General features: G+C 31.4%; 2 protein-coding genes across 5 annotated transcripts; one reads left to right on the top strand and one right to left on the bottom strand.

Annotated features, from left to right (window-relative positions):
• Positions 1 to 3,057: 3,057 nt before the first annotated feature.
• Bma-fog-3.1 lies at positions 3,058 to 7,552 on the top strand (the record flags this gene model as incomplete). Of its 4 annotated transcripts, none has more annotated exons than XM_043073182.1 (12): positions 3,058 to 3,129; positions 3,251 to 3,332; positions 3,613 to 3,726; positions 3,826 to 4,029; positions 4,267 to 4,373; positions 4,576 to 4,645; positions 4,849 to 4,899; positions 5,602 to 5,720; positions 5,875 to 6,099; positions 6,296 to 6,389; positions 6,547 to 6,713; positions 7,121 to 7,552. In XM_043073182.1, 12 exons carry the CDS (start codon positions 3,058 to 3,060, stop codon positions 7,550 to 7,552), a joined length of 1,737 nt encoding a protein of 578 aa, XP_042929116.1. The 4 variants fall into 4 exon arrangements, with proteins under 4 accessions (XP_042929116.1, XP_042929113.1, XP_042929115.1 ...); XM_043073179.1 differs by having other exon boundaries at positions 4,450 to 4,645; XM_043073181.1 differs by having other exon boundaries at positions 4,255 to 4,373.
• A 3,213-nt stretch (positions 7,553 to 10,765) lies between these two features.
• Bm7764 (Uncharacterized protein) lies at positions 10,766 to 11,885 on the bottom strand (the record flags this gene model as incomplete). Its single annotated transcript, XM_043073178.1, has 4 exons — positions 10,766 to 10,892; positions 11,013 to 11,272; positions 11,483 to 11,649; positions 11,756 to 11,885. 4 exons carry the CDS (start codon positions 11,883 to 11,885, stop codon positions 10,766 to 10,768), a joined length of 684 nt encoding a protein of 227 aa, XP_042929112.1.
• Between the last annotated feature and the right edge of the window lie 736 nt (positions 11,886 to 12,621).

Below are 12,621 nucleotides of genomic sequence, written 5' to 3'. Positions count from 1 at the left end.
ATTCAAGTAATGATGAATAAATATGTTCATAGAATCTAATTAATTACTACAAATTATATATATATATATTAAAAAGGAATTTCATTGAAAAAGAAGGACGAACAGCTGTAGGCGGTAATTGGGTGGGAAGAAGTGCTCGATGGCGGGGTGGTGACAATTGCCAATTAGGTCATTGCCATTTCTGTTATATTTCATTCCATATTCAAAAAAAAAAAAAGAAAAAAAAGGAGAAAAAAGGGAAAAAAAACTTGTTATTTTGTGCTTTATAGATTTATTGAACGGTGCAATGACAATAACTATAATTTATTGAAAATGAAGCAAAAAATAATGAAAGAAAGAAAAAGTGAATGAATACACATTCATTCATTTAGTTTTTAGTTCATTGACTTTTTTGTATACCAAAATTTATGCTAAAATCACTTCTACTCTTCCAAATTTGAATGTTAAAAATTTAAAACAAAATTAATGCTAAAAAAATTTTAATCAAACAATAGAATTATAGGTTATGGTTAAAATTACATTCAGAAAAATTTTGAGTTTTGAGAAAAAAATTGCACTTCAGTCTCAAATTTAAAAAAAAAAAAATTTTTTTTCTGTGCTAGATAAATTTACTACAATATCAAAGTTAAGTTTTTCAGATGTAAATTTACGTACAGCTTTTTTTGCTAAATAAACTGAACATTTTTAAATCATAACGGTTAAAAAAAAAAAAAAAAAATGTTCCGGTAAAGTGTGTCATTGGGTAAATGAATTTGCGTATGTTCACAAAAAGAAAAAAGAAACAAAGAAAAATCTGCAACAAAAAGGGAAAAAAATATCTGCAAATTTTTAATTAAATAATACATAATTTTGCAAAACTCGCTACCGTTCAATTTTCCATCCCAGTTAATGACTGTGATACAGCCGGAAAATATTCTAAGTTCTGTTGAATACCGAAAATTTTTTGAGAAGAAGCAGATCATTTCGGGAAATAGTGAATAGCTAACTCAGTTCTTATTTCATTATTTCAATCATATTGAAATATTTAAAACACTTGATAAACTTATGTAATGCAGTAAAATGAAATGTTATCCAGAAGTTTTCCTTTTAAAGAAAATTTGAAATATCAGAATTCCTTTTTAAACATTCATTTATAATATTATAAAATAACTAATGCAACATTTTTCTGCAAAAGCAACTTCGATAACTGTCACTTTTCATTGTTGCCATCAAATTGAGTTAGATTTTGTTTGCTGTACCTTTGAACTGTTGACGCCTTTGTTCGATAAAATTTAAAATTAATTGAAATTAATGTCTAAAATTATTTTTCATTCAAATTTAATTGAGAAAATATTACTGTTGTATGATTGCCTAGAAATAGAGACCTTCCAATTTTTGTTCATGTCTTCAACAATTTGAAACGAAGAAAATTGTTTGTAAATTTTCAAGCAAACTAAGTTTTCCAAAATGTTTTAAATTCCGTATAAATTGAAAATAACCGAAAAATAAATGAATGCTTCCACAGTAATCAACTAAAAATTTCCTAGCACTGACCGAATATGTGCAGAACAAAATTCAATTTTTGCAATAATATTTATAATTTTTTGTAGCAAAATTCCATAATTTCTGATTAATCGATCAAATGAAGTAAATATCTTCATTCGATCAACGATTATTATTGAGTATTTGCTTTCTTTGTTTAATAAACCGAAAGAAGAATTCTGATTTGCAATTCAAAAAATTATGGTATGCGATGAGTGAATGAAGTAGATATACGGTAGCAGTAGAAAACTTGTAAATATCCTTTAATTATTTCGTTTTTTTCCTTCTTTTTAAGAGAAAAAAAGATTTGAAAAAAGGATACATTTACTTCTTCTTACTTAATCATATTTTGTTGTGAAAAATTGCTAAGAAATTTTTGTTCACCAATTTTCATTTGTTATTACCAAACCGTGCGAAAATTAGAACTGTAATTGAAAGAATTACTCTAATCCATCCCATCCTGAAATATATTTTTGTACCAAACCTAAATCGAGCGTCAACCAATTATTGTGCGCACTTGGAATAAAAATATCTGAAATGGACCACCCACGTAGTTTTCGGACCATTTTAGGTCAACGAGATAGTTTAGTTTTTTCTTTCATCTTAGTTACGTGAGCTGTGCGGTTTGATAGGTAGGTTCACTTTTTGGTTTTATTTCGTTGCGTGAACCTGGCAGGTTGCTGGACTGACTCTACTGGTATCATTCCGTCCCATGTGTAGACTGTTGTCTCGAGATGTTTGTAATAATGACAGGTAAGCAAAAAAGGATAGTCGAGATATTTTAACTGTATTAGCAAATTCTCGTCTTAGTGGTTACTTTTATAGAAATTAAATTAGTTTTCTATAAACGTAACCTAAACATAAGTAATAATTATTGCGGATAATTTAATATAGTCATTTAAAACTAAATACTTGAATTAGGAGCAATATTCACACTTTTGTCACTTATTTAGTAACTTTTTCACATAAGTTAATTTAAAGTAACTATTTGTAAGTAACTCTACTTTAAACTACATTTCTACGCTTAAATTTACTTTGAGCAATTGTTTAGGGCAAACTTTCGATTGTTTTTTTTTTTTTCTAGGTAATTTTTCACATGAAATTGTTTCAAGCAACTCTGTTTTAGAATCAATTTTCTGAGCATTGCGTTGATTTTTTAAAAATTTGATGTGAATGTGTTCCACATGACTGTACAACAGTTTTCTTTTTAGGGTTATTACTTTTAGGTAAGCCTTCATTTGTTTTTTAGGTAACTTGGAGTGTTTAGAGACAATCTGTAACTTGGGAACTTTTATGCAAATTTCTGAGTGCAACTTTTTGTCCGAGAAGTATTGATTGATTTTTATTGGTTGCTTTTGCGTTTGTCGTGCGTGGTCGGTTGCTCCTGTTTATTATCTGTGTTGTAGTTTCTGAAGTTAAAATGGATTGATTAAGTGCTTGAAGTTGGAACATTTCGCGATTTTAGGATTGCTACAATTCTTTCCTAAAATTTTTTGCAGTTCTTTCTTGCAATTTCATTACTTCGCATGCATAAATATGTACACGGAAGTCAAAGAATTGGTCAACTTTTTGGCTGTTTTTATGTATCAACGCATTCCGAAACGTCGGGTAAATATGTATCTATAAACGATGAAATTCACAGTATTCATAATTTCACAAAAATTTCACTCTTCAAAAAGGAAGTATTTTCTGAAGTCATAACAAATGCAAGTACTGATCTTTGTTTTAGATCAATATATTCATGGAAAGTTTCGCCAATCATTTACTTGCAAGATTTTATTGTAATTGGCGCCCTTTTGAACCAAAATATGGTAATGAATTTATCAATAAAAATTATTATTTTAATCATAGATATTACTATTAAGAAGACTATTTAAAGGAAAAGAGAATTAACTGAATAACTTCGATATTATTCAGTGAGATTTAAATGAGCAGAATTGAATAATTTAAGCTCATAGCAGTAGATTTTGTGTATAATTAGCAAAAATCATTCGTAGTTTAATATGATTGAAAGAATTGAATGTTGAAACTGATCTGAAATATTTTTTCATACCTTTCTTTTCAAAATATATGCAAAATACTTAATTGTAGCTCAAACTGAACGTATCTTGGCAATTAAAACAAATGGTCGTCTAGATGAAATATTTTATAACATTGCAACAAGTGTTGGCATTGATATGAATGACCTTTATTCGAGCTTACCATGTTCGTGCTAGTGTCAAAGCTTGGTTTTTTAAAAATTTTCAAAATTTATGCAAGAAATTTTATTACATCCATTTGTCAGATAGATTTTCACTGCTTTAGCAACTATATTCATTTACTGTAATCCTGGTGAAGTAACGTGTCGCATTTCGGATTATTCATCAACCATAATGATTTGGTATGGCGACGTAAATGAAGACAGAATATATGTTCCATTTCCTATTGGTGCTGCAAAGTATTACGATGGAGATTCACGCAATATTCAAAACACCGTTTTTACTGCTTATACGAAGTCATTAGCAGTTGGTAAGCTTATCTGATAAATGATAACATTTGCTTCGTCTATACTCTTTATTCTGCCAGTTAGTCATCTTTTTCTTATTAAAATCATAAATTATAGGATTAAACGAAATACATTTTTCGTTTAGTTCATGTTTTATTTAAAATGTTATCGCAAAAAGATATTCAAATTTTGTCTAAAGTAGGACTATTTACTAAAAATTTCCATGGTTGTAAGAATTGAATTTGCAGATAAGTTTTCAGGAAAAAAGGATGTTAGACCAGAACGTTGCGTACCACTCAATTTGACTAATTCTGCTGGTATTAACCTGTACGAATTCTTTTCTGCGAGATTTGTCAACATAGCTCAGGTGCATTTTTTATGGCAAATAGTTGGCGTAATTTTTTATCACACTACCATCCTGAAATTACAAATGACACCTATAGATTCCGCCAGTTCTATTTCGAAATAAAGGGCAAAATTCTAAGCCGTTTACGTTGCGGCCATTTGCTCCTACGCGTTTCGGTACGCATCATCTCCGGTCAGTTCATAACGATATGCGTCGAATTCAGCATGCTGCAGCATATCTCGCCGTGGCCAGTTCAAATGCAATGAATCGACCTGCAGTTACTCCGTTGCTTGGTAGATTGTTATAATATATTACTGAAGAAATTATTGAAGAAATTTCACTGGAAAAAGATCAATCGTGTGTGGTATGAATTCTTGTGGAAAATATCTCACTCAATTGAATTTCAAATTTTAAAATTATGAAATTTTATTTCTAATTCCTTGAAGTGAAGTAATTTTTTGCTGTTCATCTATTGAATGCTTATTTGAAATTTCAGAGAATTTTTCGATGAATTTTCAGTTTGCTATGAATGCGGAAGGTAGCAATGGTAAGTGGTAAGTGTAACGACTGCAAAAATCAATCACTGTTTTATTACTTATTAAACAAAACTCTTACAATGGTGTATACACTAAATGATATTACCAAGTGTAGTAGTGATGTTTTCACAAACTACAAGCTTATGTATTAATTAAAGATAATTACATCGATTGTTTTTTTTTTTTTTTTTTTTTTTTTTAGATGTTTAAACATACGGCATGGATATGAGAGAATCGAGAAGTGCATAAAGATTAAAAAATGAAATCAACTAATTGGAATATTTCTGGATTATACTTTAATACTTAGCTAGCTGGAAGCTCAACGCTTTATGACTAAACTCTTATATTTCCTGACTGAAATCTTTATATTTTGTGCCTGGAAGCTTTACATTTTCTAATTAGACGCCTATATTTCATATCAAAAATCACATGCCTTATAATTGAAATTTTTATATTTTTGTACCGAAAACCACCATATTTGGTAGCTGGAAGTCGTATATTTTATAGTCTGCTGGAAGTCTTATATTTTATAGTTAGAAATTCTATGCCTAACTGATAATAAACATATAGTTTATAATCGAAAACTCTACATAACCTGGAGCACTATGCTTTGTATGTGCATAAATTTTTTCAACATGTGTATCATAAAATGGTACAACAACCTGATGTTCGTTTCTAAAAACTTTTTTGAAACGATATTGGGATATTTTCAGTTAATTCATCTACTATGGTTAATCCAGTTAATGTATCTGTTATGAGTAATCAGTACAGTGTGATGATACCACTTACCCTAGCAACTTTTCCTCATCCAGTTAACACCTATAATCCACCGGTATGTTTCAGTGCTGCGATTTACTTGTATTCTTATTAGACTTTTGTTCTAAAAAGATAACGTAAGGATGAAAGTACGGACGTGTTTGTTATTAAACCTTATAAAAAAGTAAAAGTTTTATTTTTGTTTTTATTTGTTTTTCCTTTTTTTTTAGCCTTCAATGACAGACTTCACAAATTCACCAACTACAGCATTTGTCAAATCAGGTCAAACTATCGGAAATCCATCTCCAGTGACATATTTTACATCAGATCCATCCAAGCCAGATTTTGTTCCTGCTGACAACTCGATGTCGAATGTTGCAAATAATCCAAATCGCAATAACACGTCTTCCGATCAGTTTACTACCACTTTTCTTCCAGCGCCAAAAACTGACTCAGTAAACTATGCTATGCTATGAAATCATACAGTTCTTGAGGATAATACTAAATCAGTAGAAGCTATTTCGAGAATATAATAATATACATTTCTTCTAAAACCAATATTTGAGGAGAAGTGAATAGCGCATCAAAGCATTAAACTAGGGAATTGAATGCTTAATTTTTCTAGAAAATTCTTTCCTGCGTTTTTTCTAGCATGATGAAAACGTCGGATTTCCGGTATGCGATGAACCCATCAGTATTGAAAATAATTGGTGCTATACAGTACCAACAAGCAATAATGCATCTGGTAATGATATGTAACAATATAAAAGTTGGATAAGAGAGTAAGAAACAGAAATGAAGCAAGAAATTCAGAATTCCTGAGATGCACCTAAAGCAATGAAATGGAAGACTTTTTCTGTTGTCCATCTATAAAAATTAAGCATACATTTTTCTCATTGCAGAATTTGAAATTTGGAAACCCAAACCTCGTCCAGCATTTACCGTAAACAGTGGCAATTCAACTGAATCAGTATTCAGAAGCAGTTACATTTTCGATTCGCCAATGTTTCAAGCTCCAACAGCAGAACCAAATGTTAATCAGTCGAATGCACAGCAATTATTGGAAGTTGTAAGTTTCCGTATAACAATTTCGTTTTAGCATAATTGATGACTTTACCGCTTGAAAACGAAATGAAGAGAATTATGTGAATTTAGAGGCAGATGTCTATAAATAAATATTACAATTCGTTTACCTCTTCAGTCATCTTTTGCTATCTTTCCTTCTTCTAAATCAGAAATAATTCTTTCAAACTTCACCATATATCTATGCAAAATGAAATCTGAAAATGAAATCTCAATCGAGTGCATAATCACTGAGTTAGCCAATCATTACAAACAGTTCAACGAGTGTGCTTTGTAGCCGTTTTTCTTTTTTCTTTCGGGGCTAATATTTGTTTATCTTAAAATATTTAGAACTGAAATGTAATAGCATTGAATTTATCTCACACTATTTTTTGTAACTATCAACATTTGTAGTCAAACGATTTGGAAGTAAACGATCTGCAATATAACCTGAAAAATCTTTCGTTCTTGAATGTATCACCAGAGCTATCTCCATCAAATGTTTTCTCGCCAGAAGCATCTTCAACGCAAGAATTCTCGCAGCAAGTTCCTACGCAGAACCTATTCCAGCAGTCACAGGTATCGTTGACACAAGTCCAACAACAGCAGCAGCAACAGCAAATGCTACCGCAACAAGTGCTGCAATCGCAGATACTGCAACCAAAGGCAGAAGTAATTCCACAGCAAGCAATACCAATGCAGCCAGTGCCAGTGCAACCGATACTGCCGCATCAGACACTGCCACCGATATTTGTGCAACACGGAGTGGTGCCACAGATTCCACGTGCATCCAAGAAGTCATCGCCGTGGAAGACAAATTTTTTGCCGAATTATTACACCAAATAGAGAAATACAGAAGAAAATTGCTCCTGAAAAGATCAACCGAGTAGTTCAAAGTTTATGTTACAGTTAAAAGTGACTTTTTAATATTGATTCCATTATGAAATTATTGTGTTTATAAGCTGTTGAATTAGAATTGAGTTGTGGAATAGCAGTTAATTGTAGAAAGGATTTGAAATTAAAATTGAAATGGGTAATAATTAAATTGGAAATTTTTGTAGTGGAAAATTTTTAAGCTGGAAAAAACTTAAAATAAAATGAAAATTTCGAAATTGGAACTTTTTTAAGTAAAAACGAAACGATAGGATGAGTAAATATGAAGATTTTGAGCTAAACATGAAACAATTGAACATTTATAGAGTGAGGAAAATGAAAGGTAATTGCATTAGCTATGTGGAACGTTTATTCGTTTTTCTATATGAAAAATATTTTTCTCTAGCAGTGTTTTATGTTTATTGTTCATTTCTAACTTCTTTTATTTATTTTATTATAAAAGAAAAAGTTGTAAACAGTCTTTCTTTTTTTTTTTTTGTTTTGTTGGTGTTCTTTATTAGTATGTTTATTGTTTATGAAGTATTTTGTGCCTTTTATTTATTATATCATTAAAAAATTGTGAAAAAAACATTTTTTTTTTGTTTTTTTGGTGTTCTTTATTAGTATGTTTATTGTTTATGAAGTATTTTGTGCCTTTTATTTATTATATCATTAAAAAATTGTGAAAAAAACATTTTTTTTTTTTGTTTTGTTGGTGTTCTTTATTAGTATGTTTATTGTTTATGAAGTATTTTGTGCCTTTTATTTATTATATCATTAAAAAATTGTGAAAAAAACATTTTTTTTTTGTTTTTTTGGTGTTCTTTATTAGTATGTTTATTGTTTATGAAGTATTTTGTGCCTTTTATTTATTATATCATTAAAAAATTGTGAAAAAAACATTTTTTTTTTTTGTTTTGTTGGTGTTCTTTATTAGTATGTTTATTGTTTATGAAGTATTTTGTGCCTTTTATTTATTATATCATTAAAAAATTGTGAAAAAAACATTTTTTTTTTTGTTTTTTTGGTGTTTTTTTTATCGGTGTCATTATTGTTTACGCAAAAAACTGCTCGCTATACGACCAGGAGTCAATTTTTTTCGAACTCGTTTGTTCTTTTTTCTGATAAAGTTTTGTTGTTGTTTACTCGAAAGCATATTTAATTCTTACGATTATAAAAAGCGCTCTTGTCTGCGAAATAATGCTACTAAATGATACAAAAAAAATCGGATTTTTAGCAGATTTCAGTGGAAGTATTACGTTCATCTTTAGCTGCTCTATCACAAATGATATATTGCTGTAAACTTTTGCAAAATTTTATTCAACGAATCAATAAGATAAGCAAATCTGAACTGAGAATGTGACTATCAGCATTGATCAAAAGTGATAGGCCTATCTTTTTTTATCAAAAAGAGCATAGAAAATTTATTAACTGTTTACTGAATGCAATGAATAGCAGTAAAATTAAATTCCAAGTGATGTAAGAATCAGAATGGAACAGATAGAACATACGAAGAGGAAAGTGAAATGTAAATGTTAGTTTTTACTTTTCTTATTTATCATTTAATATCGACAGGAACATAAGTTGAAAGGAATGTATTAATTTACAGAAATTGTTGTTTTTACTTGAATTTATTACTTTCATTTGTGGTTAATCTATTTTATAAATAGGAAAAATAAGATATTTCCATACCATTCTCTGGAATATGTACAAAAAACTTTTTTATATTTGGTTTTTTTCTCGTATTTTTCAGTAATTTATATACATACGTGTGTACAAGTGCACGTGTATATGCGTATACTTGCTTACGTGTGTGCGTGTATGTTTCTGTTGGATAGTGGAACGACGCGACTAGAGAAAATGACTGCTGGAACTTTCTTATATAATGAGTTCTCGAAGGTGGTGGTGGTCAAGGGAAAATTTCAGGAACCTGTCGATGTAGGCTTACATGCTAAGTGTTCTTCCCTTTTTCAAGTCAGATAATGGACTGAATTTCATGTCTGCCGTTGAGATGCGATGATACTTAAAAAATACATCACTGACTACAAATGAGTGTTGTTTGGCTAGTCGTATGTTTAAGTCTAGAACGTGGAGATGAGTCTTGGCTAGGCTATCTTCTCTAGGCTCCTCTCCATACGGAGAAAACAATGCTGTTTTTGAAGAAAGCTGCTTAGTCATGCAGGATTTTCCTGAACAAAACTGTCATGTAGCTTCGAATGCGAGTTTCACCTAGTTTTTTCTCTCATCTTTATGAAACAGGGTATAACCTTCGGGTGTTTGCAAAGACTTTTTTAGACTAGGCCTAACGTTCGTCCTTTTGTTTGTCCATCTGACAACTTGTGGTTTTCTAGAACTAGCAAGCTTAAAGGTAGCGAAATATTCATGTTATAGACTTGTTTCTTGTATCTGGTAGACTTATTATGGCTTTGCAAGGCTAATGAGTTCCATCTGCCCGAGTCAAATTTTTCCTTTCAGGCCATATTGGAGCCGTGCAAGCTCATCTTCCACGGCGAATGTCAGCAGAGGACATATGTGTAGATGTCCGAATGATAACGTTCCAGATTGCGTTGTAGCAGCATGAGAAACTCTTTCAGATTAGCTTCAGTGCCGGTGGACGACCGAGAATAGTGAAGAATGTTGTCCGCGTACCGGAAGAATACATTGTGGAAGATGATCCACGAAGATTCCGCTCACTTCATTGTTTCCTATACCGCAAACATTGTCAGCGGTGATATTTGCTGTGATGAAGCAATACTTCAAGCAGAATTTCGATCATTTCCGATGGTAGAAGTGACAATAGCAAAAGTAGCAATCATACGACAGCAACATATTTGATCAGAAATAAACGATGCAGTCTTCATCACTTTGACAATATCATTTATATAATTTTATTAAGCAAGGAAGAACACAGCATTATGAATTTGAAAATATCATTGTTCATTTCATAAATACTTCTCTGTTCTTTAAATGCGGAAAATTGTGAAAGTACTATGGTAAGAGAAATTGTAACATCCCGTCTAATGACAATTTCAATATCTTACTCTGTATATAAAATCTTTATGATAGCATTTGGCTCATTTTAAAATCAATTCAAATACTCTTCTGTAATTTACTTTATATTTAATTAAATTTTGCGCATTTCAGGACAATGATATCGCACTGATAAAAGAAATTAAACCTGATTCTTTATGATCCTTCTTCTTGCTCATCTTCGTCTTTCCCAGTTTGTTCAGTTATCTCACAGGGTGTTAGATTCCCCTCCTCCAAAATAAGATTAGTAAGCGACAATCGCAATTTCAATTCTTCGGTTTTTCTGTAATATTTGGAATAATTAGTGAACGCCAACTACAGCTTTTTGATGTAAGAAAAAAAGTTCAAATGGACCTTAGCAAATAGCAATAAATGATAAGGCTACTTTAGTTTTTGAACCTACGTGTCCTTGTTCGGTATCGGCGACATGTGCTTATCATATTTGTCATCTAATTCAAGCAACTTCTGGAGGGTATTTTTCAGTTTCGATTTAAGTATTCCCTTTTGCTTAAGTAGATTTCTGCGTTCCTTCTTGTGAATGATTCGTTCACGTCGCATTTTCCGTCTTTGTTCATTGAGCTTTTTCTCATGTGCGTAACACATTTTTTCCAGTCTGATTCGTTCATTTCTCGCATTGTTCAGTTCGATCATTGCATCTATATACTGAAATATCAAAGAGAAAATTATGGACAGGTTTTTTTCTTCTTTACAAAATGCTTCAATATTAAATGCACTTGAAAAAAAGTAACGTTTTTTTTTAAAAAAGTAGTATCAACAGCTTTCAAGACAACTTTAATAAGCCTGCTTTTCCGTCTTCCTCTTCCTTCAAAACAGCAAATAATCAGGAATGGGTAGCAAATCAGTATGAATTACTTTTTTGTTCATATTTTTTCCGTTTCCGTCCAGCATTAATGGGTATTTTTTTCTAACCAACAGCAGTTGTATCTTCAAGTTAAATAATTCTGCCTTAAGTTTTTCGTTCTCCTCCAAAACTCCGATAGTTTCGTTGCAAACAAGGTGATGCGGAAGCGATAGTGTGCCTAAATTTTTCAGCAAATGAAGCAGTACTTAAGAACAATTATGGGTAAAATGAGAAAAGTTATCACACTTCAGTTGAAGGTAAAGAAAACATAATTGTAAATTAACCTTCACTGAGAGTTACTGTGAGTCTTCTTGGTTCATAAATGTCGGAAACGGATTTCCATTTCTTCATTGGTTGAATTTGTGTAGCATTCTGATCGTCGCGATTGCTCCCCGTATTGTTTTCAGATGCCATTCTAAATAAATATCATTAAATTACTTCTTATAACTCTCACAATTTGATCCCATAAGCTGGCTACTTTTTCCGGTTACAAATGCCGCCAATAATTAATGCTTAGGAAGTGAATCAAATGGAATATTATCTCTATATTGTCTAGAAGTTTCAAAATGAATGAGATGTGTGTGTGTGTGTGTGTGGGCATATACGTGGGTAAGTGTATGTGTGTGTGTGTGCATGTGTTCAGTTTGGGCATGGCATGTACGTGGGTAAATGTATGTGTGTGTGTGTGTGTAGCATAAGCGTCCGACTATTTCTTGTAACATCTTGAAGCTCTATAACCCCTAAACACCCTGAGACCACGCGGTACGAAACGAAAAGCGCCTTGGAGAGAGAGTTCGAGCGCAGCAAAAATAACTGAGATGAAAAGAACAACTGTGAGAGCCTTTTTATACAGTACTCCATGAAGCTGCGGAAATAGTCAGGGAGAAACTTCTGGAACATATGCAAATTTTGACTTTTTCAAGACTTCTTTCTTACCTCAGCAAATTACTTTTCTTCTTTATATGTGCCATCTATTTAATTTCATATTAATGATCAATTAAAAAAGTCTCATTTGAGAACTCATGTGAAGAAATTAGCGAGCAAACGAATCATTCTGCCAATATTAATGCTAAAATACGTGCACACACTCCGACAGGTCATTTCATCCCGGTAAATACAAGAAAATCTTTTGGGCAGGAAAAGCCACAAA

The sequence above is a fragment of the Brugia malayi genome (assembly GCF_000002995.4).
Source record: "Brugia malayi strain FR3 genome assembly, contig: Bm_v4_ChrX_scaffold_001, whole genome shotgun sequence".
NCBI lineage: Eukaryota > Metazoa > Nematoda > Chromadorea > Rhabditida > Onchocercidae > Brugia > Brugia malayi.
The sequence above is the reverse complement of the archived record's forward strand: the minus strand, read 5'-3'. Positions and strand labels throughout refer to the sequence as shown.